Genomic DNA, 24,363 nt, shown 5'->3' with positions numbered 1-24,363 from the left:
AACCGTTGTTTATATGTTACTGGGATACACGTAGGAATGCGGGCCGCTGCATTTGATTCTTCCTAAAATTCTGCTGGTGGTGTACTCTATCCGCAATTCGGAAATTTAAAACTGCTGGCCTATTCCAATAGCGGATCTCGGTGGTAACGATAGCTATTTTGTCTGTGGTAAGACTTTGCAATAATTCTTTTTCTATCGTCATCACTGATAAGTTGTTTAAGTGCTCTTGTGTCATCGTATTTCTAAGTCTTAATGCGCTTAAGACCCAAAAAGTTTCTTTCTACCGAGACATCTGTTGCAGGAATTGTTAAAACTGGGCAAAACAGTTTGTATGTTTCCGAAAATACCATTTTAAATTCCTAAAGGCAGGTGCCTTGTTCTAATATAGATTGGTACTGTTTATTTATTTGGTTGTCGGCACAAAGTTTTCGAAGTCTAGTTCGTCACAAGATTGATGACAGTGGCGTACGATTCGAATACACATTTTTAAAATCAAATAAAAATGGCAAATAATATACACCCCATTGTACGCCTCTGTGTTCTGTTTGTACAGTGAAATTTGATATGGTCGACGAAAAAATACTAATATTTGTATACAGTTGTTTAAACATCGGGGGAATTGTCATAAGAACACCAGAATTTCGATGCTTCTAATTGAAACATGTTCAATGCATTTTATGTTACATTTTAAAGAAAAAAGTTTGTTACATTTTATTTGAAAGACCATCTAATTTAAGATTAAAAAAATCTTAAAATAATTCTATCAAATGAAGTCAATCAGCGCTCTTTAATGCTAAAAATGTAGGCATACAAGTAGCCTTTTTTTAAAGTTGTTTTAATTGAACTGTAAGTGACTGTGAGTTTACAATTTTCTTATCTTGCTCATTGTTACTATTAAAAATTATGTTTTATAGAATAAAAACAAATTTTAGTTCTCTAAAAAAAATTGTGTATAGTTACGGATACTGCAATACATGACTTGTGTATTACTGGTTGCCTATTTCTGTATTACTGGATGAAATAATAATTTTTTTACTTATTTTGTATGATTTTTTTGTTAGTTTCATTTCCAAATTCAAATAAAACATTAATTAGACAAAGTAATTTCAACTGTGTTGTTTAAAATTACTATAAAGTTTTGTAGCATGGATTTATTCAATAAACTTCCAATTTTTTCACAGGCAAAATTCCCAATTAAAAAATATATAAATCAAATTTGAGGACAAGGAAAAAGACTTTTTGAGTAGTCTCCACGTTTTCCAGATTTAAACTCATTAGACTATTTTTGTGAATGGTTATTTGAGGAATTTAGTCAAGTTCCCTCTTTCTCCTTAAACAAATGGAGAGTTTCAAGAAAAAATACAATAAAACACAGCAATTAACAAAGAACAGCATTTAATCATGAAAATGAGTTGATGAGAAACATGAACTAACAATATTACGCTTATTATATATCTCATATAAAAAATGTAAGATGAAGGATGGTGAACTAAAAATTAATCCTAATTCCTAGGTATTTTTGAGCAACTATTCTCAAATATGAAACATATAGGTACAATCTTTGGATGGTGATAATATAACCGCAGCCAAAATTTCTTTCCAATTGAAGGATTTCAATGTTTTTATATAATATTTGTTATTTACTTAGAAGAGAAACAGAGAAATATACTATAAGATCGGAGGTCTACCCCAGGAGATAATGAAATAGAAAAAAATGCACAAAGACAAAGATACAATTAGTCATACCTCGGTAAAAATTAGTTGTCTTATTGTGTTATTTCAAACGTTTCAGAGCACAGTAGACCAATTTAATTAACTATTTATTCGATAGCTTATCCCTTAATCTATGGTCAGCTGCCTAAAACTACCGTCGAGGCCGAAGAGGTCTTCATAATTGGTAGGTTTTCCAGGACGTTTGGACTCATCCGCCTTTATCTCTTCTTGTTCCTTGAACCAAGGGGTGTATTCCTTTAGTTTCTCTATCCACTGGTCTGAAAATGAAATGAATCAAGCAATTGAAGAACAACATACTCTACTATGGTGTTATAGGAGTCACAACATCAATAACAATTACCATGGAAGTCCTGTAGCTTCCCGGCGGTTCCACCGTACTCTTCTGGTAAGATATCTTTTGGTATGAACTTGTGCAAGGACTCCAGATCGGAATGTACGTGGATACGGTTCCTGATCTTCTCCTTGATGAAGGGCTTCACCCAGTTGATGATGGTGTCGACCAGAGGAGAAACGTTGACCACGTGGACTTCCTTCAGTTTGACTGGGTAGGCTTCCTAAAACACCAAACCAAAACAAAATAAAAACTGATGTTCTCCTTGGTTTCAATGTATTGGTAACATTATTGTTGTTACAAGTGGAATAATTCCTCACCTGTACGCAAACCAAGAACTTTTTGACTATAGCCGGGGTGATTTTTGCGAAGTGGTTGGTAGTGGCGACACTGGCGTCCAGTATGTAGACGTCTCCAGCGACGCCCGTCTCTTCAGCGTCTAAACGAATGTCGCCGATCATGAGGACCACCTTCATGATATCGGCTATGTTTGGGGTGTCCACCTCTTTGACTTTCCCTCTAAGGACGACCACTCGTCTTCCTTCAGGGGTTAGACCTGGCAATGGTGGTATGGTCCTAGAAGGATAAAGATTGGTACAGAGGTTGTCTGGTGGAGTTCGTTTCTTAACAAGAGCTGCAAATCGTGGTGTTCTGAAGTTTGCAAGTGGTCAAGAGATTAAGAAACAGTAGATTTGATCGGAACAAAACCAAATACAAATATAAACATGTTTTCAAGAACAATTAAATGAAAGAACTATCAAATCTAGTTGCAAGGAACTTACCCCAGCTCAAGGATCTGTTGCAGCTCTGGTCTGTTGATGTCTCTATTGGAGAAAAATTCAGGCACTGCCGCTCTCATGGTGAAGTACATATCCAACTTCCTCTTACACTTCTCCAAAGAGAATTTGCAGCCTCGCAAGAAGGTCATCGTGCGATGTTCATCTGAAAGTTCACATATTATTACGATATGCACGTGAGTAAGTAATAGAAGATTTAGACCAATCACGATATCACCACGATAATGATCATGATATTAGAGAGCATTCTTGTAAGACCTACGTTTAACCCATTTTGATGTTTTCTTAGATTTAGCTTTATATTAGGAAAGGTAATAGTTTTCTGTAATGTTCACATTCACAGTCTAACAATAAACTATCTGTATGCTCTGGTGCTACTTTTCTACAAAACCGCAACGTTTGTCGACTGCAGAATAATTCGATTCTGTAAAAAATTTCGGCAATGGATAATGGAAAAATAAAGATCTAAGATTGGCAGAATTTTCATATAATGACTGACATTTTATAATCTATAATACTGTTTATAGGAAAGTAATAGTAATATTATTTATATCTAGTAATAAAATTAATGCCAATAATTATTTGTTGTGGAATTATTTAGCAAAAAAAAATTTTGAAAAAGAAGAATTTGATCATCGCTATTATAAACTAGAACTACTGAAAAACTTGTTTTATATCGTAGCTTCTAATCCAGGTTTTTTAATTCTTTCATGTTTTTTGCTTTAGTTTATAATTGTATTTCACGAGTGTAAGATTTTTTTACACTTATACAGGGTGTTTTGACAAAAAGTACAATAATCTTTACCAAAAAACAATGTAAAAGTAACAAAATTTGGAACAGGTATGGCATTAAATTTTCTGTTATTAGTTTTTCTGAAAATCCAGTGGCGTAGTTTTTCTGAAGGTTTTAATGACTCCCCTGAATCTCCGTCACTGGTTGACAGATCTATATAGAAATATACCGAATTATTACCTTTAATTAGTTATATCAATTCCCCAAGTTTCGTCAATCTACGTCATACACTTCAGAGATAATTAAAAAAATGTGATATTTTTCAAAAAATGTAACGCCCTCTGTCTTGGAAACTTTAGGGATCTGGTTTATTAAAGCTTTTGCTAAAATTTTGCTAAAGCCTAAAATGCCCCAAGGGATCACACTCTTAATATATGACATAGACTTAGGATACACCCTGTATATTATAATGCAACATTTTATTTTACAAAAAAAATTAAATCGCTAAGAATGCAGTGTTCTTGAAAAAATTCACTTCCACAATGTCATACAGCTTCTGTTCCTTAATATGCAAGGTGTCCAGAAACGAATAACCCATAAATAAAGATATTTAGACCAAATTGCTTCCTTAAAAGGCCGATAGCTTTTTAAGGAAGTGGATTTATATTAAACAACTTGATTTAAATCGGCTTATTTTCATTCAAGGAAGCTACATCAGTAGGGCCTATTTGTTTTTGTCCACGCTGTATAGTAAGGAATAGAAACTGGTCAATTTCCGAACATTTCCTGTATAGTGAAGAGATATTGTTTCTAACTTGCTTAAATTTCATATGTAACTCCTTAAGTACCTACTAAGGGAGATCTCGAGTAAAATGTTCACTATTTTTCGCGCCTCCCGAATTCGCATTATAGTCGCTGGCAGCTAACTTTCTCAAGCCTCCAGCCTTTATCAGTGTTCTATATGCTATCCTACCTTGAAAGAATGCCACGATATCCACATTCGAGCTTTAACCAGTCGAGCACGGTGGCTTGTTGCCACCTTCCAACTCTTTTTAACAAGCGAATTTTTCCATATAGCCCTTCTTCTCTACCACCTTGGCGATCGCAGTTGTATGTGGCAATGTTACATTTCATAATAAAAACATTGGTCGTCTGTGAGTACGCGCGTTTTTGTTTTTAACTGGTGTTTATGTGAAGTTTTTATTAAGAATTTTTGTGTGACCATCATAATTAATTAGTAAAACAGTCATTTTACATTTTACTCTGGTATGTACTTAACTTTATTAAAATAAAATAAGTGCGGAAAACGAATATAACCTCAGTTTTTTTTGCATTGGCATTGTAGATTATTTATTATTAAGAGGATTTAGTACTCTCAATTACGATGAAAAATTCATAATTAAACAGAATTCGAGACCAACAGCTTCTTTGCCGTCTTTAGTTGCAGTGGGAGAAAAACAAAATAGGGGATTAAACGATAATAATTATAGAAAAAACGACTGGTTAACTGCATCAACTATTAGAAATAAATTATACTCCTGGCAACGTTTATTTTTCACTGATGATAATTTATCGGTTTGGGGCAGCGTGGGTTTTAACAATTTAAAAAATTTAACGAGACCTCGCGTTTAAATTTGAAATGTTTGGTAAATAAAATATTGTAAACGCTTTAGATTCTGCTCGTTTTTTAGCTCCTATACTTACCCCAAGTGTCAGGTAGATGAGGTTGTTTAAGTAGCCATTCTTTGATATGCTGCAGGTCGCTATCTCTGGTGTTAACATCTTCATTCAGTTCTTTCCTGATGGTAATCTGCAATTCTGGACCTGGCTGGACAAGAGTCATGATGCTAGAAAGAAAAGAAATGACTTAAAAAAGTGCTTTGTGAACACCGATATGTCGTTGGCAATTCACGGAAGGAACTAACTAAATACGAACTATATGCAGGGAGTGATAAAATTTTGAAAACCACGTACAGGGTGATTCACAACTTATCCAAAAAAAAATTGGGAATAGATGCGGCATGAGAAATGGAGTCAATATCGTTAAAGAAAATTTTTGTAAAATCCTTATAGTTGCCGAGAAAAAAATTATTGAAGTTATAGTACATTCAACCACTACATAGCTGGACAATTGTAGTCTCTAGCGTCATTCACAATATGCGTGGAGAGCCACGTGGCCTGAGCGCCTCCGAATACTGAAATCCGATTTTGCAATCGTCGTTGCGATAGCGTTTACCTGTTATCTGTGGTATTTACAATACTTTTTTAGTAGTTAGTGTCAAAAATGGTTTGCGTATATAGCAACTCGGAGTTGATGGATATCGTTTTAATTTGTGGTGAAGCATGACAACGTTTGTGTTAGTTCGTAGAAACTGAGTAAGACGGATCCAAATGTGTTTACACGTTCGTGGATAAAATTTTGTTTCGAACTGCCCTTTTTGATTTTTTATTTACAAAATTGTGTTTGTAAGGGTCCCCTGTACATCCAGAACTTTTTTTTTAGATAAGTTCTGAATCACCCTGCATATGAGTAAGGAGAACGTAAAGGAATATCACAAAAAAATTGATGACATTATTTTAATTGAGGTTTAGGAATAAAAACATTTGCTTAAAAAACAAGTTCAATATACTGAGAAGAAAGATATTTTTTTATATAAGTACGTTTTTTTTTGTATCTTTATAATGTTGGTAACAAACAAGTCAGAAGGAGAAACAAAAAAAAACGTATGAATTTATTTATTCCTTATTTGAATAAGTAATTGATTACGAAAATGATGCTTTTAACTCATCATGTTGTTTTGATACAAATGTCCAATTTAAATAACACAGGCACGTAAAACAAAAAAATAGGCTAACATGGAGACCCCACTGAACTACCTATAATGTATTTTAATACTACAGTTTGATCAATTTCAAACGAAAAGCTGTTCCTTGCAAAATTGTCATAAAATTATAGAGATTTGTGACTTGAACGTTTCAAATTCGGTTAAAACATCTGCCGCCCGACCAAAGAACATGAACTGTCAATGTAAAACTTTCTAGAAATAAAATTTTAACCCTTTCTTTAATTGTCTCTAAAATCCCGGTCCGATACGTCCAATAGTTCATTAACAATTAGTTATAAAAAAAGTTATCTCGCGAACAAAGAGGAGTAGGCGATTTCACTTTTATTGTTTTTAAATTACCGTAGAGCTACTTAATTTCAACTTTTTGAAATTTTTCTTTTTCGATACGTTTCTTTGTTTCAATTAGAACCTATGTCAACGATATCAACTTCCAAAATTAACGTTTAGTAATTAAACAACTAGTTGCAAAAAAATGAACGAAATTAATTAATAAATAGCTGGAGCAACAATTTCAAGGTAAATGGAATCGGTCTTTGGCACACATATTGGTCATTGGATTGACCGTCTTTTCTATAAATTTCATCAATATTCACCGTTTTTTGCAATAATAATGCACAATTTTCGAAAATTTTAGATTTTTCCGCGTTCGATCTTCATTTTACAATTAACAAAGTAGTGAAAAATGACTCTAGGTTGTAGGTAATTTATTTGCCTACAACATAAAATAACTAATTTTCCTATAGGTCGTCTAGATTTTCATAAAGCGCAATAAAGTATACTAACAATTTTTTCTTGTATCTATACTTGTTTGGTGATGATTAAATATTAGTAACTAACAAATAAATCACTGTCTGCACCATTATCTCACTGTAAGCAAAATCCATAGACAAAGGAGGTCCTGTATAATGACCTCAACGGTCACCTGACATTAATCCCCTTGATTATTTTGAACGGGGTCATATGAGAGAGCAGGAATACTCTTTTCCAAGGTAGGAACTAATATAATGTAATCACAATATTGCACAATCTATCACGGCAGTGCATTTATCTAACTCAAGGTCATTATTGCGCAGATGCCAGTTATGTGTCGAACAGAAGGACTCTAAAAATGTCATGAAATGTAAAAATGTGTAAGAATTTTGTATACCATGCCACTGGCGGTTGTAAGTCATCGTTTGTGGGTCATTTTCAAAGGACATTATGTCGCCACAATTTGGTTTCGTTAGTTTCTGCTGTTTCTTAAATATTTCTAATAAAACTTTCAAAACACTGACTTCGTAAAGTTAGATTTACGTTTAAAACGGGAACACCCTGTATAATGTCACTCCAGTGCATATGATTCACAACCATTTATTATAAAATAATAATTAAATAATCGAGTTCACAGTATTATACGCAGAACTATTCGCAGTTGTTTATGTTAGAAGTTATAGTTCAAGCATCAAAATGCACTACCAATAAAAAAATTTACGAACGTCAGACTCGTGGTGACAATTACAGATGGGACAATTAAGTTATTAAACTTTCCACTTTTTAGCTCAGTCCACTTACGTCAATTATATTTTTTAAACAAGCTGGAATATACAATTTGTGCAATCTAAATCATCGGCTTAATGTGAACAATTTTGCACTAAGGCAGTCAGGAGTCAATTAATATTCATATAGGTATAACTGCCGAAGGTCGTTTCTGTTCAGTGCTAAGCAGTTCTCCTGTCGGATCAAGATTGGGGTGACTGACTCTTTAAGCCGTTTGCTAGGGCATAAATGAAATAATGACCCCCCAAGAGGAACTGTATTGGCTCGTCAGTAACAAAGGCTTCCGCTTATTTCTTTGTTTCAAATTTTGCTAGTACGAATCTGTCCGGTCAGATTGATGTTGCAAAAAAAGGACAAGGTGGACAGTCGAAATTAAGTTTTGAGCTTAAATTATACATATTTTTTTCTAAACTATGACGTCACATAGCTATGTATATACTTTTTTTAATGCAGTTTTAAATACAATACTAGTATCTAAGTCAGTATTTATTAAAACAGAAAAAGCTTTAGGTTAAAATCGGTGCCAAACAGTGACACGTTGTGGGTGCATCTGTTTCTCAACAATCATTCGTGGATTTTCTGAACCCCAAATAAGACAATTTTGGCGATTAACCAAGCCATCAAGATAAAAATGAGCCTCATCGCTGAAGATGATTTTGTTCGAAAAATCAGCATCCATTTGTTGCTCCATAATCATTCCAACAAACTTTCTTCGCTCTGCTTCATTATTTTTAAAATATTGCTCAACCATCAAAGCGCGTTGTTCTTTCGCGAAGCACAAATGCTGCTTTGCGGAACCTGTTTACTAAAAATTGTATATTTTTCATTAGTTATTAGAACAAATCAAACTTTTCCGTTCCAGTTAACTTTCTTTTCGGCAATTGGGAAACAAATTAAAATATTTCTACACCATCTGATATTCCTGTTTCAGTAACGTTTCTGCGGAAAAGTGAAAAGACGTAAATATTATAATAGGTCAAATAAAAAAGTCACCTATCCAAATTAGACGATAATTGACATTTGGACGTCAGAGTAATATTGAGCTTTGAATAATAGATGATTGTGTGACCTCAGACATCTTGGTATCATTAGATCTATAATATTTCCATCAATTATACATCTACTATTGATTGTGTCTTTGTATATTAAGTAGACGTTGTTAATAAGACGATTCTCCATAAAAAATATCCAAGTAAATATCATTAGATGCATTTACAAAAGGAACAAATTAGTCTAATAGTTTTAGTTACGAACTTTAATTAATTATTGCTTGGGTTCACATCGGGAGTTTCAAAATTCATGCTAGATTTGAATTTTGCGCCATTTTTGTCTTTTTTACCACTTTTTTTTACAAACATTTAGATTTTTTTAATTGGCTGTAGAGATCTTTTAATATCTCATGAGCCGCGAAATGCGCGAAAGGCGTGGCGTATCCTCATAATTCTTCTAATAAGCACGTTGTGAAAACATTGACTCAGAATTAGACCACGTGCCTCATTACAACTAGAAATGAATTAAGGCGCTCGGGCATCAATAAAGTCAACTGGCGAACGTTCGTTATATATATTTTTATTGTTTAAATTAAAATGATAAAGAATAGAGCATTTTATTATGCTATTTGTAATCGGATCAAATCCTTGTTTACGCCAGAGCTCGAGAAAGTCTGTGAATAATAGGTGTAATGTTTTTAGGACGTAGAATAATTTAGGCGACGGTCGGAATTATGTTTCTGCGCATATGAAGGTCAAAGCTCATAAGATTTTAAAACATCTCTACAATCGCACTTGTAATTAAATATTATGCATAGTTTTGGAGATAATCTAAATGTTTATAAAAAAAAAAGTGGTAAAAAAAGTGGTAAAAAAAGTCTACCTTTTAATGCAAAAATCAGAATTCCATTTATATACAAAACTATTAGTTCAAGGAACGAAGTGAAAAATAGGGTAAAACCTCCGAATACTTTCAGATAGATCCGATTTTTATGAAAATTTGGAATTAAGCTTATTTCACCCCGTAAATGAAAAGTTATATATACTTGATATGCGCTTCTTATTTTTAGGGGATGAAAACGACTCCTTATGGTAAAAAACTGAATAAATATAAAAATAAGTGTTATATAAACTAAAATCAGATATTAATATATAGAATAAATATTGTGTTATATTGTGGGTTATAATTTACGTTATTTTTATAAAGTTTCAACTCTTAAAAACCACCCTTAATGATAAAAATATAAAATTAATAGTTTCTTTGACCATAAAATACTTTTATAGTGCATACATTATAGATAAAAATCTTTTCAATAGTTTATGGTATTATAAATAATTTATATATTTCAACCCTTAAAAAATTACCCCTAATAACAAAATATTAAAAAACATAGTTTTTAACAGTTTGAAATAATTGATAGTACAAACAGGATAAATTAAATTCTTTTTCCTGTTTATAATACAATTTATAATTTATCGCATTGTTTTAACACTTAAAAACCATCCCCAATGATAAACAATGCAAAATAAAACATTTTTTTCGTAATAACTTTCTCGCGATTTACTTTAATTTACGTAATATTCAAAATAATTATTTCTCAATATTTTTTTCATGCAGAAAGTCATAATTTCAAATTTTCAATAATTTATATATAAAATTGAATATTTTTTAACACATTATTTTTGAGATTTTTTAGGTTAAAGAGCTTTGAAAAACATGACCTTCGCCCTCAACTGCAAACTTCTATCAACCACATCTCTGTTAATTTAATTATCCTACACAAATAAAAATTATTCTGTGAAAAAAAATCTAAACTTTTGTTCTCTTGAATATTTTTCGTGTTTTTATATTAAAGTTATTTTCAAATATACGTTATTTTTTTTTTTTAATTAAAAAAAAATGTCTATGAAAACGTAATATTTTAAAAAATATACATTCTAAACCACTTAAACTTGTATAATATATTGTTAGCACATAAAAAATGTAAATTGTAGAAGGATTACCTTTAAATTTAAATCTGGTGAAAAATTCATCAATTTTTGTACTTATTTTTTTCCGAATTAACAGATCATAACTCTGTTAATTTTTATGCTAATGACAGTCAGGTTCATTTTAAAGATTTTTCAAACTACTAAAAAATGTTCTGTGCTTCTTTCTTGAAAAATTGAATTTTTTTAGTTATTTTACGTTAAATGCTTCCAATTTAATTTCTGACGAACATGAGATTATCTTCAACCATCCTTATCTCAGCACCTATTGCACCTACATAAATGAAAAAATCTAAATCTTTTTCTTTTTCTGTAAGCTTCATTTTCTTCGATGTTTTTTTTCATAGAATGTCTATTTTTCGAGTTGTTCGAGAAAAACTACTGAAAAACGTTTTTTCTTAATATAAAATGTACATTTTCAATCACCAATAACTAAGAGAATATCGACTTATCGAAAAATGTTCATAAGATACTTTTTGCTTAAAATCGATTGCGTTATCGATTCCTGGGGTTATTTTCAATATTTTATTTTTCACCCTCTAGAAAGAGAACCTATATCTATAATTTCCCGCTAAAATAACTCCGAAAATGTTGATAATTTAGAGTTTTTTTATTTTTGTAAAAGTTAAAAACACTTAGTTAATTGCAATATTAATTTATTAATAAATGATATTTAATCATTCCTATAATGTTCCATTACAAAACATTTTGCAAAAAAAATTATGTTAATGTTTAAACATATTACTGTATTAATTTAAATTTTTATTTATTAATAAAATGTATATTTGTGATGTACGCAAGAAGGTACCCCAAATTTAAAAAAAAAACATCAAAATCGGTCAACAAGTTCCAGAGATATAACTTCTCTATCAATTTGCTCGTGGATTTGTAGGTTCCCCCTCCACTGACTCACAGTCATCTTGTATCGAAGTCATTATTTGGAGCATTCTCAGAGATGCTGTTACAAAGCTATCGTCCTCAAAAATTTCACATAGTAACTTTAGCTCTTTATCTTCGAAATGGCACATATTAGAGGTCTAATTGATATGATTTAAAAAAAACTTTGCCCCAAATTAAGTTAGAGCAACTTTTTTTTTAAATTTGCGTAAAAATACCAGCTTTACGAATATGAAAAAATAATCTCTCTAAATATAATAGCAACAAATTTATTCTAATTGTTTATAAGACAAAAATGACAGTGTTTTTGTGATACGTTTTTGCAGTGGTAACAATTTTTTTGCAATAAAATAATTTCTTCCAATAAAAGAAGTCTTTCTCTTTCATATGACACCCGCAGAATTAAAATATCTTGGTAATTTTGCGTGTCAAGTTATTGCAAAAATAATGCCTCTGGGATAAACATTTTGAATTTTGCAAAAACTGTTTGATGTATCGGTCTGAAATTTTAATCACGTATTAAGGACTATAAAAGCCAACTATTTATGCAATATCAAAGTCGTAGGTTGGTTTTTGCAAAACTTATTGTTTATTTAGTAATAATCGAATTTTGACAGTTTTTTGCAATTTCCCGAGCAACAAATTATAGTATTGAATTTTAAAAACCGCCATTTTAAAAGTTTTTTATTCCCTACAAGATGGTTACTTTCACACTATAATAAAAATTATTGTTTTTTTTCTGGTAGGCAAAAAAGTGATATTTTGGGTTATTTTAGACCTTTTATTGTTAATTATTAAAAAACCTCACCTGATTGTGTGTGGGTTTTGCACATATTATACTAAAATTCGCCCAAATTTTATAAAAAAACTTTACAGATCCTTGGCTACTCAACAGTCACGCCATTTTCCTCATATCCCTGGGCTATTAGTCCAACCAACGAAAAATAACACTGTTTAACAAACAATTAACACCGTATTTAATATACTTTTAATATTTTTTGATTTGTACACGGAGATAATGGTTCATAATATGTTTATATTTTCGTTTATAACATAATAATATGTTTGTCGTTATCATTATTTACCATTTTAATTATTTTAATAACAGCCGCAGTCTAGACGTAAATAAAATAAGTTTTGACAACTCCGCAATTTTTTTTCAATCTGTTTCTGAACAAACCAATTGGCTGAGTTAACAGCGCTCAATAATACAGCTTATTATTACATTTATACCTTTCCCAACTTTTTAAGCATTGTGTTTAATATGCCGCGGTACGCCGAGTGGAACAGCGTTTTATGTGCAATTAACACAAAACTGGTAAAGTTAATAACAATTACCGTATATTTTTACACGCCTCGAAACTACTGACCGCCGAAGTATGACTATGGAAAGCAGGAAGTGGAACAATACACCCGTATAGCTCTTAAATTATTTATTTGTTATTAAATGAGGGAGATGTAAAAGTTTTTTGAGGCGCAAGTTGCGTGTCTGGCGGTAATTTGATGATTTTCCATCACAAAACAGGTAACAGGAACTAGAAATTCAATAAATGGTGTTAGTAGTAAAGTCGAGAAATTCGTCGTTAAAATTTACACTGATCGAAGCAGAAGAACATTTTCAAGTGGTAAGTTGGGCGCCATTTACAGTTTAGGGGTATTTCTTCCAAGACAACAAAACTTATGCCATCATGTGGTCCCCTTGAAAAGAAAATCGACTAGTCTCAGGTTTTTTTTGTTTTTATTTTTAATTTCGATATTTTCCAGGTGGGATTTCAATTGGAACACTCTGTATAAATAGACATAGCAGCTACAATTATATGTACATCAAGTAATAGCAATAACAACTGGTGCAAAAAACGATCAAACCATCAAGGTTTTAGGTACTGAAATCTACGAAAATACTAACTTTTTTATACAACTCCACATGTAAATATTCTTATTACATTTACTTTCTTAGTCCTACATATAAAATTGTTTACTTTTATTTATAAGTACGTGAAAATAATTCTTAAAATGTGGGGTTAGGATAACAGCAAACGCATGTTTTACAAACACTTTTTTTTAGTTACTATTTTATTTGAGTAAATTTAAATAGTAACAATGAATAAACAGAACATCAAAAATTTTATTTTTGTGCTTACTTTTCTTCTATACGTTTTACTTTTCAAGATTTCAGTACCTAAATACGCCAGAAATTTGACTATTTCTCGGCCAGGGATATGGCCACCTTAAAGGGTTTGAAAAACACGTCCTTCGCTCTCAACTGCAAACTTCTAGCAGCGACATCTCTGTTAATTTTTATCCTATTCAAATAAAAAAAACAAAATATTCTGTGAAAAAAAAATCTAAACATTTGTATTCTCGAATATTTTTCTTATCTTTTTATTTTTAAAGTTATTTTCAAAAATATGAAATTTTTTTGGAATTAAAAATTTTTGTTTTCAATCAAAATGTAATCTTTTCAAAAATATGGATTCTAAACCGCTTAAACTTGTATAATATAATGTTAGCATAAAAAGAATGTAAATTGTAGAAGGATTACCTTTAATTTCAAGTCTCGTGAAAATTCAGTAGTTTTTGTACTGATTTTTTTTTCCGAAAAAGCGAATTAACAGTTTTATTTTGATCATAACTCTGTTAATTTTTATGCTAATGACTTAAAGTCAGGTTCATTTTAAAGATTTTTTAAAGCACTTTAAAAAATGTTGTGTGCATTTTTCTTGAAAAATAGAATTTTAGTTATTTTACGTTAAATGCGTCCAATTTAGTTTCTAGCGGACATGAAATTATCTTCAACCAGTCGTATCTCAGCACCTATTGCACCTACATAAATGAAAAAAAAAAAACTAAATCGTTTTCTTTTTCTATAAGCTTCATTTTCATTGTGATGATTTTTTTCCATAGAATGTCTATTTTCTCAGTTATTCGACAAAAACTACTGAAAAACGTCTTTTTTAATAAAAAATGTACATTTTCAATCACCAATAACTCGGAAAATATCGACTTATCGAAATATGTTCATAATATACTTTTTGCTTAAATTTGGTTGTTTGATCGATTCCTATTCGATTCGTTCTACATTTTATGACGAAAACGCCACTGACGGCAGATAAAAATTGACTTTATACTGAAAATGGAACTCTTTACCAACGTACAATAACTGCCAAATTTTAAGAACCTAACATTGACAGTTCCAAATTTATTGCAAATATTAATATATTTTTTTAAACTTTCAACACCCTGTATCTCGGAATCTAAGCGTTTCTGGTCACATGTTTATAGGAATTTTTTTATTTAAATACCATAAGAAATTGTGTCTTGAAGTACTTAGGACCGTACGTCGACTGACCGTACTTAGGAAACACCCTGTGTAACAATCCTTTCTTCGAAAAGGCCCCCTTGGCGAGTTGGGCCAGTACGACTATGCTCAAAAGTAACTTATATTTTCGCGCTTTGTGTAAATACTATAATATGCCTTAAGTACAATTATCGACCATAAAATGTCCATAAAAATTAGTTACATTGCGTTGGTTGTCCATTAGCAAGTGCATATTCTCGACAAAAGTGTAATAAATATTGCATTTGTCGAGATAGGGTCAACATAAATTGTCTACGGTCGTAAAAGAATTGTTTGGAAACGGTGACAGTCATTTCCATATGCCCCACTCGCTATACGGAGCGTTTTTAAGCAACTGTCACAACTACCTAATGCTTGGAAGTCCCTGTTTTTAATATCTATGATTCGAAACTGAATTTAAAAAACTAGTAGTGCAGTAGTACGATATTTGAAAGTAGGAAACGAGAATACATCAATTATTACAACATTTCAAGTGCGATTTACATTTAAAATGACAGTCTACTAATTTTTTTAACTGCAATTCTAGTGTGACTCATAGTAACCCGCTATGCCGCTATGCTTATGAAAAGAACATCTGGTTTCCGAAAAGATATGCTTTCTCAAACAAATTAAAAAGTTTTTACTGACGTACTGGTATTAGGTATCGTTTTGCGGCCGGTTGCTGCAAAAAAATATCAAAATTTAAATTGATTTTGTGTGACTCAGACCAAGTCGTCCATGAAATCAACCCTTTGGGTACAGTTACCGTGAAATATCGAGTCAGGCTATTTTTATCGTCTGAAACTTCATAAGATAGTTTTAATACCCGCCCAAAAGATTCCTCGTGGTATACAGAGCGTGAAAAATCTTCCGGTCAGGTGGCTACTAATAAAATTCTTTTTGGTCGTCAAAACTAATAAATTTATTCTGTTGTAATTGTAGATCATTACTGGTTCCGGAAAGTTTTAAATTCTTCGGAATAGTCGTTAAACTCGTTTGTGGTAGATCAGTGGTCAATGCCACTTAATAAATTTGCGAAAGTTTCAGTGGATATAGACGAATTATTGGTTACTGTTAAAAAAATGACGGCAATAACTTCAATATGTACCTCAGTTTAATAGCATATATCAAGTTGGCCTTTTCCTTACCAACATGTTGTTGATTTATGGGTTTTACTAATCTCGTAACATGTCTGAAAGTATTAAAATTCTAATAATACGAGGTTTGATCAAAAAGTAACGGGAATTGTCAATTTTCTCAGAAAGCAATTATGTAATCTTAAATTTTTATTTCATTCCCTTGAAAGTAGTCCCCTGCTTAGATTTTTTGTACGAGAATGAATTCAAAGCCAGAAAGGTAATTTTTGCTTTGAACGACGATAACTCTGCGGCAAATCATTATAGAAAACTTTTGAACAGCTCGTATTAAAGCAGCACAGCGAATTTAGCGTTTAACCTTGACAAAATTCTCTCCAAGCTGAATTTTTACAAATATCTCGTGTTCTATGCATCGGATATCTATAAAGTTTCTATAAAATTTGTAGAGAATTGAATTGTCTACAAGATTGGTCCCTTGCATTTTTTCCCGAAACCCCGCCCTTTTCGAAATATTCAAGATCAAAATTTCAGAAACAAAATTTTTCGCGAATATCTGGCGCCCAACGCATTGGACGCTGATAATGTTGACTTTAACCTTGAATATCTGGTAAAGGACGAGGTTTTGTGAAAAATTGCAAGAGACCAATCTTCTAGACAATAAAATTCTCTACAACTTTTGTAGTGACCATATGAATGTCCGATGCACAGAACGCGAGATATTTGCAAAAAACTTTGACCTTCAGTATCTTGGTTAGCCATGTTATGTTTTTTTGCGGATTTGGGTTTGCAGAAACTCAGGTTGGAGGGAATTTTGTCAAGGTTTCCTCTTTTTTCCATCTAGTTTACTAGGGCTAAAGAGAATGATTCAAACTAAAAATGCTGACAGGTGGGATTGTCAAAAAAAAAATTTAAAGTCTGTGGACATTTTCAAAGTGAAACAAAACATTTTGAATGTTTTTTTCCGCTTGATTTTACTATATTTTCTTAAAAATGGCCAACGATAAAAATGTTTTACTTTCAGATCCTAAAACAAGAAAATTCAAGCTTCAGTTTACCCTACGACCATTTTTCGCCAAGTTAGTCTTTTGAAAATCACCTAAAAATTTGTGTGTGCCCAGTTTATTATTATCGGAATATATTTAAGGATCCCCCTGTAGAAGGAGTGGCATTTACTTGTATTTTTGAAATTTGGAATAGGTAGACACATTCCAAGATAACTGATTCAGTGTAATGGATAAAAAATTATAGATTCACGTTATATAACCTGTCGAATATAGGTATCTGGTATATCGCTATAAGTAAACATTTTATCCCGATTCTCACAAACCTACTATCCTTGAAACATCGTCTCCGCCAGAGTAATAATTTACAACTTTGGTATTTCCCAGGACAGACATATAAAAAGCAAACAACGTATAGTAAAACCGAGGTTAAAATTTTTCTGCAAGGACTTCGTCTTTTGTGTTTGTTTATTTCGCATTTTTGCATATTGTGAATCAACTTGAAAAACAAGTGATTTTTGGTATACATTGAATTTCGTGACTCAAGTCCCGTTCTGATCTTGCGCTTTAAGAATTATAATTGTCTTGTACAGGGTGATTCACAAATGGTGACCAAAAATGACACCTCGTATTCTTTGGTGTATTTTAAGGGGGGTCATTCGTATAAATTTTTTATCTAGGACGCATTGTTAAAAAGATACAGGGTGTTAAACTTCAAAAAATATTTTTAATTTTTTTAAATAATTTAAAAACTAGTAAGTGAAATAATTTGAAATTGATCACATGTATTTATGTAAACATTGTCCAAAATCTGAGGGCTTTTCCTAAAATTTACATGCTCCAGTGGCAGAGTAAGTTTAACACGCTGTAACTTTATAGGAAAGACCCCTTAAAATTCACCAAAGAATACGATGTTTCATTTTTGGTCACCATTTGTGAATCACCCTGTATAACTGCAATTTTGTACAATTTTGGAGTCCACAAAAATGTAAAGTTTATATTAACAGTGCGAAACGGTTAACGAAAGAAAAAAATATGCAGAATGACAGATAACATATACACGCACAATTATCTAAAAGAACAGTATTTTAATCAAAAAGGTAAAACCATCTTTTTGCCTGTTCGTTTTCTCTGTGCTTAACTCTCAAATGTGACACTAGTGCGAATTGGGATTTTGAACCCTTATGTCTTTATTTATCAAGAAGACAGGGTACTTATATCAAAATTGCGGTAAAATTTTCAGAGAAATAGAATGATTAATCTAATTAGATTAGAAGAAAAATTAATTTGTTTTTTTTTTAATTCGTATCAATTATATATAATGGCTAGAGAAGAAGTAAAAAAAGGATTTTCAAGATCAAAGTTCATATTTTTAAGAAAAAAATACCCTTATTGACAAAATGATATTAAAATTTCCCGATGCATCGAATTTTTTGGAGTTTTTGTAAATTTATGTTTATTTTGCACTCTTTTGTATAAAAATATTAATGTAAACAATATTGTCCATAAATATTGGCAAATACATTTTACAATTAAACTATTAATGAAAAAAATAGACCGAGGCCAGCTGTGGTACGGCTCGACTGTTTGGGCTACAGAAGGAGTTATCACGGTCGGGAAACCTTCGACAGCTGCTACCTAAGAAATGCTAGCTGTTAAAAAAAAACGGTAATTGTTTGCTCTATTTTAAACGTGATAAGACTTTTTAAGAAAAAAATTGAATTTGTTCACTGAACTGAAACTGAAATAGCGGAACAAAAGCAAACAATATAAAACTGCACAGGAAACCAAATTTTACGACCTATTCCAAAATATGTTTTTTGTTTGCTGGTCCACTGGAGAGAAGGCGCCCATTTGTGTTACATAACGGATCTAAGAACGTATGTTTACGATTTGTACACTTTCTTATATAACATTAATAATTTAGAAACAGAAGACTTTCATTGACCCACTTGCATAGTTCTAAGTAGACTGCAGTCGATTTTCAACATTGGCACTCAATTACGATCCTTATTATTAATAATAATAACGACAAATCTACAAAGGCGGTGCATTTTGCTATGAAAAATAGGTAATAATTGATTGGTGCTAGTTTCGTCATATGTCGAATGTCGGAGTTAATTCCTTTTTATTCGTTGTGGGAGACTTACGGTCTGTATTCTTTCTTTCTCATATTTAGATAATCAAATTACATTTAACATTATTTTGGGGTCTCAGCGATTGAATTTACCTTTTGGGCACCGTGAATTGAAGGTCTTGTCTTGTTACAAAGAGAAAAGTAGTCAAAGTATGCCCCAAAGTGATGAACAAAATTCATATTTTTTTCCAGTTGAAATTTAAAAAAATCGCTGAAACAGGTCAATTGATAAATAGAAATTGTAACTTTTCTGCAATATTTTCAATTTTTTTAAGCCATGTTTGACAGACTTACAACATTACCGACATTTTTCTTGAATGGGACGCTCATATTTTATAGTATAAATAGCCCTTCTATGGACAAATTCAGTGATATAAGGTTATACCTACCTTTTTGTCATAGTTGTCAGAAAATGGAGGAATTACTATATGAAAACAATAATTTAGTACTACTTTTTATTTTATTACAGCAAATGTTCTAAGTGGCCCCCATTAACCATTGCACAATGCTCAATTCGCTGTTCAAAGTTATCAATTACATTTTTAATAACATTTGATGTTATGTTTCGAACTTCTATGATACAATTTTTCCATCCTTCGCTAGTACCTGGTATGTTCATATATACTTTGCTTTTTAGATAACCCCACAAAAAAAATCTAATGGGGCTAAGTCAGGGGGGCGTGGTGGCCATTCAAGCGGACCTCTTCTGCCTGTCCATCGATTTGGGAAAACTTCATTAAGGTACTTTTTTACTTCGAGGCGAAAATTTGGAGGGGCACCATCTTGTTGGAACCAGACATCACAAGCAGGCATATCGTGCTCATTAGGGTTAGGGAAAATTAATTCCAGGGCTGGAATCAGCTGAAAATGCAAAAAGTCCAAATAAATGTCGCCTGTTAAATTGCCTTCTAAGAAATAAGGTCCCAGTATGCGATTTCCTACTATTCCAGCCCAAACATTCACTTTTTCCGGCCGTTTTGTATGTTTTTCTTGCATCCAATGCTGATATTCTTGGTTCCAAAACCCAGTCTTTTGCTTCACCAGTAAAAATTATTTGATTTTTTAAGTTGGGTTGTCTTTCTAATAAACTAATTTTCTCGCAAAACTGTAATCTCCTGCCTGTGTCATCTGCCAATAATTCTGGTAAGACGTTAACTTTGTAAGGATTCCATTTTTGAGACTTCAGAGTTCTGTGAACTGAGGACTTCGACAAGTCGAAGTTGGCTGAGATAGATCTAATGGATGAGCGAGGATTTTCAGTAACGGCGAGCATCACATTTTGATGATCACTTTCGCTTACTGTTCTTCGCCTTGCTGATCCAGGTAAATCTTTTATACTTTCTTGGTTTTTTCAAACTTTTTGGATACTTTACTTATTGTAGCTCGACTAATTTTCTGGTCTGGATACTTATGGTGAAATAAGTCACATACCTCCTGTTGACTACGGATTTTATCTCTGTATCCAATCATAATTAAAATTATAATTCTCTGTTTCTCGCTTAAACAGCCAACCATTTTTCAAACTAATTTAACAACGAATGAATTGGAGCTAAGACGATTCACGTTATACCTAAGGTACTCTCGTCAATTTTATGTGTTTATGGATGTGTTCTTTTGAGAAAAAAAGCTTTAAAGTAGAGAAAGATTAATAAGGAGTAGGTACGTTTTTAAAGTACAGAAGAGACTATGATTGAAATAGTCGTCAGTACGACATAAGAGACAATTTTTTACATTTTTTGACAACTATGACAAAAAAGTAGGTATAACCTTATATGGCTGAATTCGTCTTTAAAAGGGCTATCTATTTTTTATACTATAAAATATAGAGCGTTCTATTTTAAAAAAATGTCAAAATCTGTTAAACTAGGCTCAAAAAAATAGAAAATACTGCAGAAAAGTGACAATTTCTATTTACAAATTAGAAAAAAATTTTATTCCATCATTTTTGGGTGTATATAGATATGAATCAACAACAAATGTTCCATTTTTAATTAAAAACCTGCACTTTCTATCAAAATTTTGCAGCCAAAAAATCCAACACAACATATACGTTGTTATATTCTGAAGATATCGTTTAAAGATAAATTTTACTGTATACAAAAATTTGACAGAAAATAACTAAAAATTTCGAGTCTGTTATAAAGAAAATTAACCAAGAAAATAAAAGAAATGGGTTCCTATTACTCTTACAAATAACAAAAAAAGGGTTAATATGTCAGTTGTTCTTTAAGACTATTTCATATCAGTTTTTCAACGTATTTGATTAATTGAATATTAAAAAAAAAGTTATCTCTTTTATCTTACGGAGTCTTACGAAGCGTGGCAACATCCAAAACTGTACTAATTCTTTTTTAAACAATTTGAATGACTCATACTCCTCTCTCTTTCACCATTTCTTTTTAATCTACAACTACATTTTATAACAATAACTCCAAATTCCCTGTAATTGGTTTTGCTGCTTTCTAACTTTCGGTGTAACGCTGAACTTTAACAAAAAATAACCATACAGCATTCCACGCGATAGCAATTTCTCTTCTGAATCACCTAATTATTTTGTTTCGGTCGTTATGAAATTACTTTTACCAGCGCGTATTAGGAAAATCTCGTTACGAATTTCATAATCCAAGTTGTTTTATATTGCTTGGGGCAATATTTGCTAAGGCAACATTTCGGATTTACCTTCCAAATTTACATTTCCTGTACAAAATTATACAGGGTGGTCTTTAAGTACGGTCCTATAAAAAGTTTATGTGGATATAAGTCCCAAGCGGCTCAGTCTCTAAATTTTAGAAAAAATGATTCTGGCTTATACGTATAAAAAATAAGATGAATTATTTATTTAAGGAGGTTCGATACATCTCTTGCGGGGCAGGCGGTGCGGGAGTGAAGCCTATGCTTATACATGGTAGTTTCGTTGTAGTACTAACCTTACATAAGTTAATTTGAGCGAACTAAATATAATATATACGAATGAAATTTATACAACACATAGGTATTAGCTTGCATATATTTTTTGTGTTTAATGCACGACAATTAACTTTTTTTTTGAATAAAAGTGTCTATTTATTAATTAAGAGCTTGTAAAATTATGGATGAAATCTGGCATCATTGCCACTGCCATGGCGTGGTGGTAAAAGTTGGGTCAACTGTCATTACTGTCAACTGTGCTTTGCGCGTATTTCGTAAACATGAATGAACATCCAAGATACAAAGGAAAAGTAACGACTGAAAAGCAATATAAAATGCGTATGAAACAGAATGTGGATTGATGAGAAAAATGTGAAAAAAAAGCTGTGTCTGATAGTGATACCAGTGATACGTCGCCTTGTCAAATTGAAGATTTTGACAGAACATCTATAATATTCGTTTTGCAACGAAATCCTTTCAATTATTGTTTCAGATTGCTATTATATTGCATTAGATCACGAAAAATTTATTTAATATTAATTATTACTACATATGTTTTCGACTTGAATAATTATATAGTCTATAATCGGGCTATTCAAAAATATAGCGCGTCAGTCGAAGCCTTAAACACAGCGTACAGTGTTGTCATATTTCCTTTTATTGGATCAGATGTTTGTTCAAATTTGTCAAAACGTTATATATTATATATAAACGAACGCCTTTAATGATGATTTTTCCCAATTTCGAAGACAAATCCGCAAAGTTCTATTAAAAAACCGGATATCTTGACACTTTTCTTCATTTGCATTACTGTCAACAAATGTATAAACGAAACGCACATCTGCTGTTTCTGATTTTGTAAACCTTTGCGAAGTGTTTGAAAAAATATTTGACTAGCTCGCCAGACAGTAAATAAAAAAACTCAAATATTGTGGCAGTTACCATGTTCACAAAACAAAAACCTGCCTCTAAAGCAACCAAATTGTTTCAACGTGGAGGGTTACATTAAAAAATATATAAAATTTATTTCCTCAACAAACCGTACCATACAGCAGCCACAGCGAGACTTTACCCAGACACTGCTGTACTTAACGCAACAATAACTTCTAAGGCTAAAAATAAACATCGAAAAAATTCGACCATGAACAGGCTACTGCGGTTTTGGTGCTCTACAAAAACAGTTTAAGAAATGGGAAGTTGTCTACAATGGAAACTTAGAGATCTGGACCATAATAACTGTCAGTGAACATATAGCAGCATTTGAATTTTTTAATTGCGTTGCAAACTCTTCAACAGTGAAAGTGAATTACAATTTGTAGTACAGAAAGCGATAAAAATACCCAGACTCGGATATAATGAAGAAGAGTCTTCAATTTTGAAGATGCAATATTGAGTCAGGAAATTATTGGACTGTTTCTTCAGAATATTTGAGAAATATGTTAATAATTCCTGGTATTTCCCATCATAAAAATATCTTTATAGAATTTAGAAGAGGAAATTTTGAAATGCTGTTAAAATTCCCAGATTTACATTAGTAAAAAGTGATAATGACCTTACCCAACTCTAATTTATGACAAATAACATTGGTGTTAATTAATTTTGCTGCTAGAATATTATATTGTGAATTACACTCTTTTTGACCACCTATTGCAAGATACTGACAAAATTACGACACGAGTACTATCAACTTAATTGAAATAGAATTACAGCAACTAGACAGTTATCGTCAAAAACTTATTTTTACTTAAACTGTGCCCACGAATCTATTTGGGTTACATTCACTGCCCAGGCTTTTTGCTGTCGCCCAAAAAAGTAAGGTTATATTCGCGCTGGTTACCCCTATTTCGAAATTTTCAATGAAAACAATCAAACTACCATTTACTTCTCATAGAAAACAAAAACATAAGCGCATACTCACTCGGTAAATTTTCGAGGTAAGCCAAGGTAGTCACAGTTAACAAATTACAAAGCACAATATGTAGACCGGTACTCTTCGGTCAAAGAACGCTCAACACAACCTGCGGAGAAAGCT

At 31.9% G+C, this 24,363-nt stretch overlaps 1 protein-coding gene across 1 annotated transcript; it reads right to left on the bottom strand.

The window, feature by feature from the left end:
• Positions 1 to 1,378: 1,378 nt before the first annotated feature.
• On the bottom strand, positions 1,379 to 24,363 carry LOC108908584 (alpha-tocopherol transfer protein-like). Its single transcript, XM_018712657.1, has 6 exons — positions 24,250 to 24,363; positions 5,300 to 5,442; positions 2,848 to 3,007; positions 2,386 to 2,641; positions 2,075 to 2,288; positions 1,379 to 1,991 (listed from the first exon to the last, which is right to left on the bottom strand). The coding sequence occupies exons 2-6, from the start codon at positions 5,436 to 5,438 to the stop codon at positions 1,840 to 1,842; spliced, it is 921 nt and encodes a 306-aa protein (XP_018568173.1). The 5' UTR covers positions 5,439 to 5,442; positions 24,250 to 24,363; the 3' UTR covers positions 1,379 to 1,839.

Source organism: Anoplophora glabripennis, unplaced genomic scaffold (genome assembly GCF_000390285.2).
Source record: "Anoplophora glabripennis isolate ALB-LARVAE unplaced genomic scaffold, Agla_2.0 scaffold316, whole genome shotgun sequence".
NCBI lineage: Eukaryota > Metazoa > Arthropoda > Insecta > Coleoptera > Cerambycidae > Anoplophora > Anoplophora glabripennis.
This window is presented reverse-complemented; position numbering and strand designations above follow the sequence as displayed.

Bases quoted from the DNA above. Each gene is read 5' to 3' on its own strand.
- LOC108908584 (XM_018712657.1), bottom strand. From the start codon at position 5,438: ATGACTCTTGTCCAGCCAGGTCCAGAATTGCAGATTACCATCAGGAAA. The intron at 2,642-2,847 runs GTAAGTTCCTTG...TTATCCTTCTAG, and splicing joins CAACAGATCCTTGAGCTGGG to GACCATACCACCATTGCCAG. The intron at 1,992-2,074 runs GTAATTGTTATT...TTTCATTTTCAG, and splicing joins GAAGCTACAGGACTTCCATG to ACCAGTGGATAGAGAAACTA.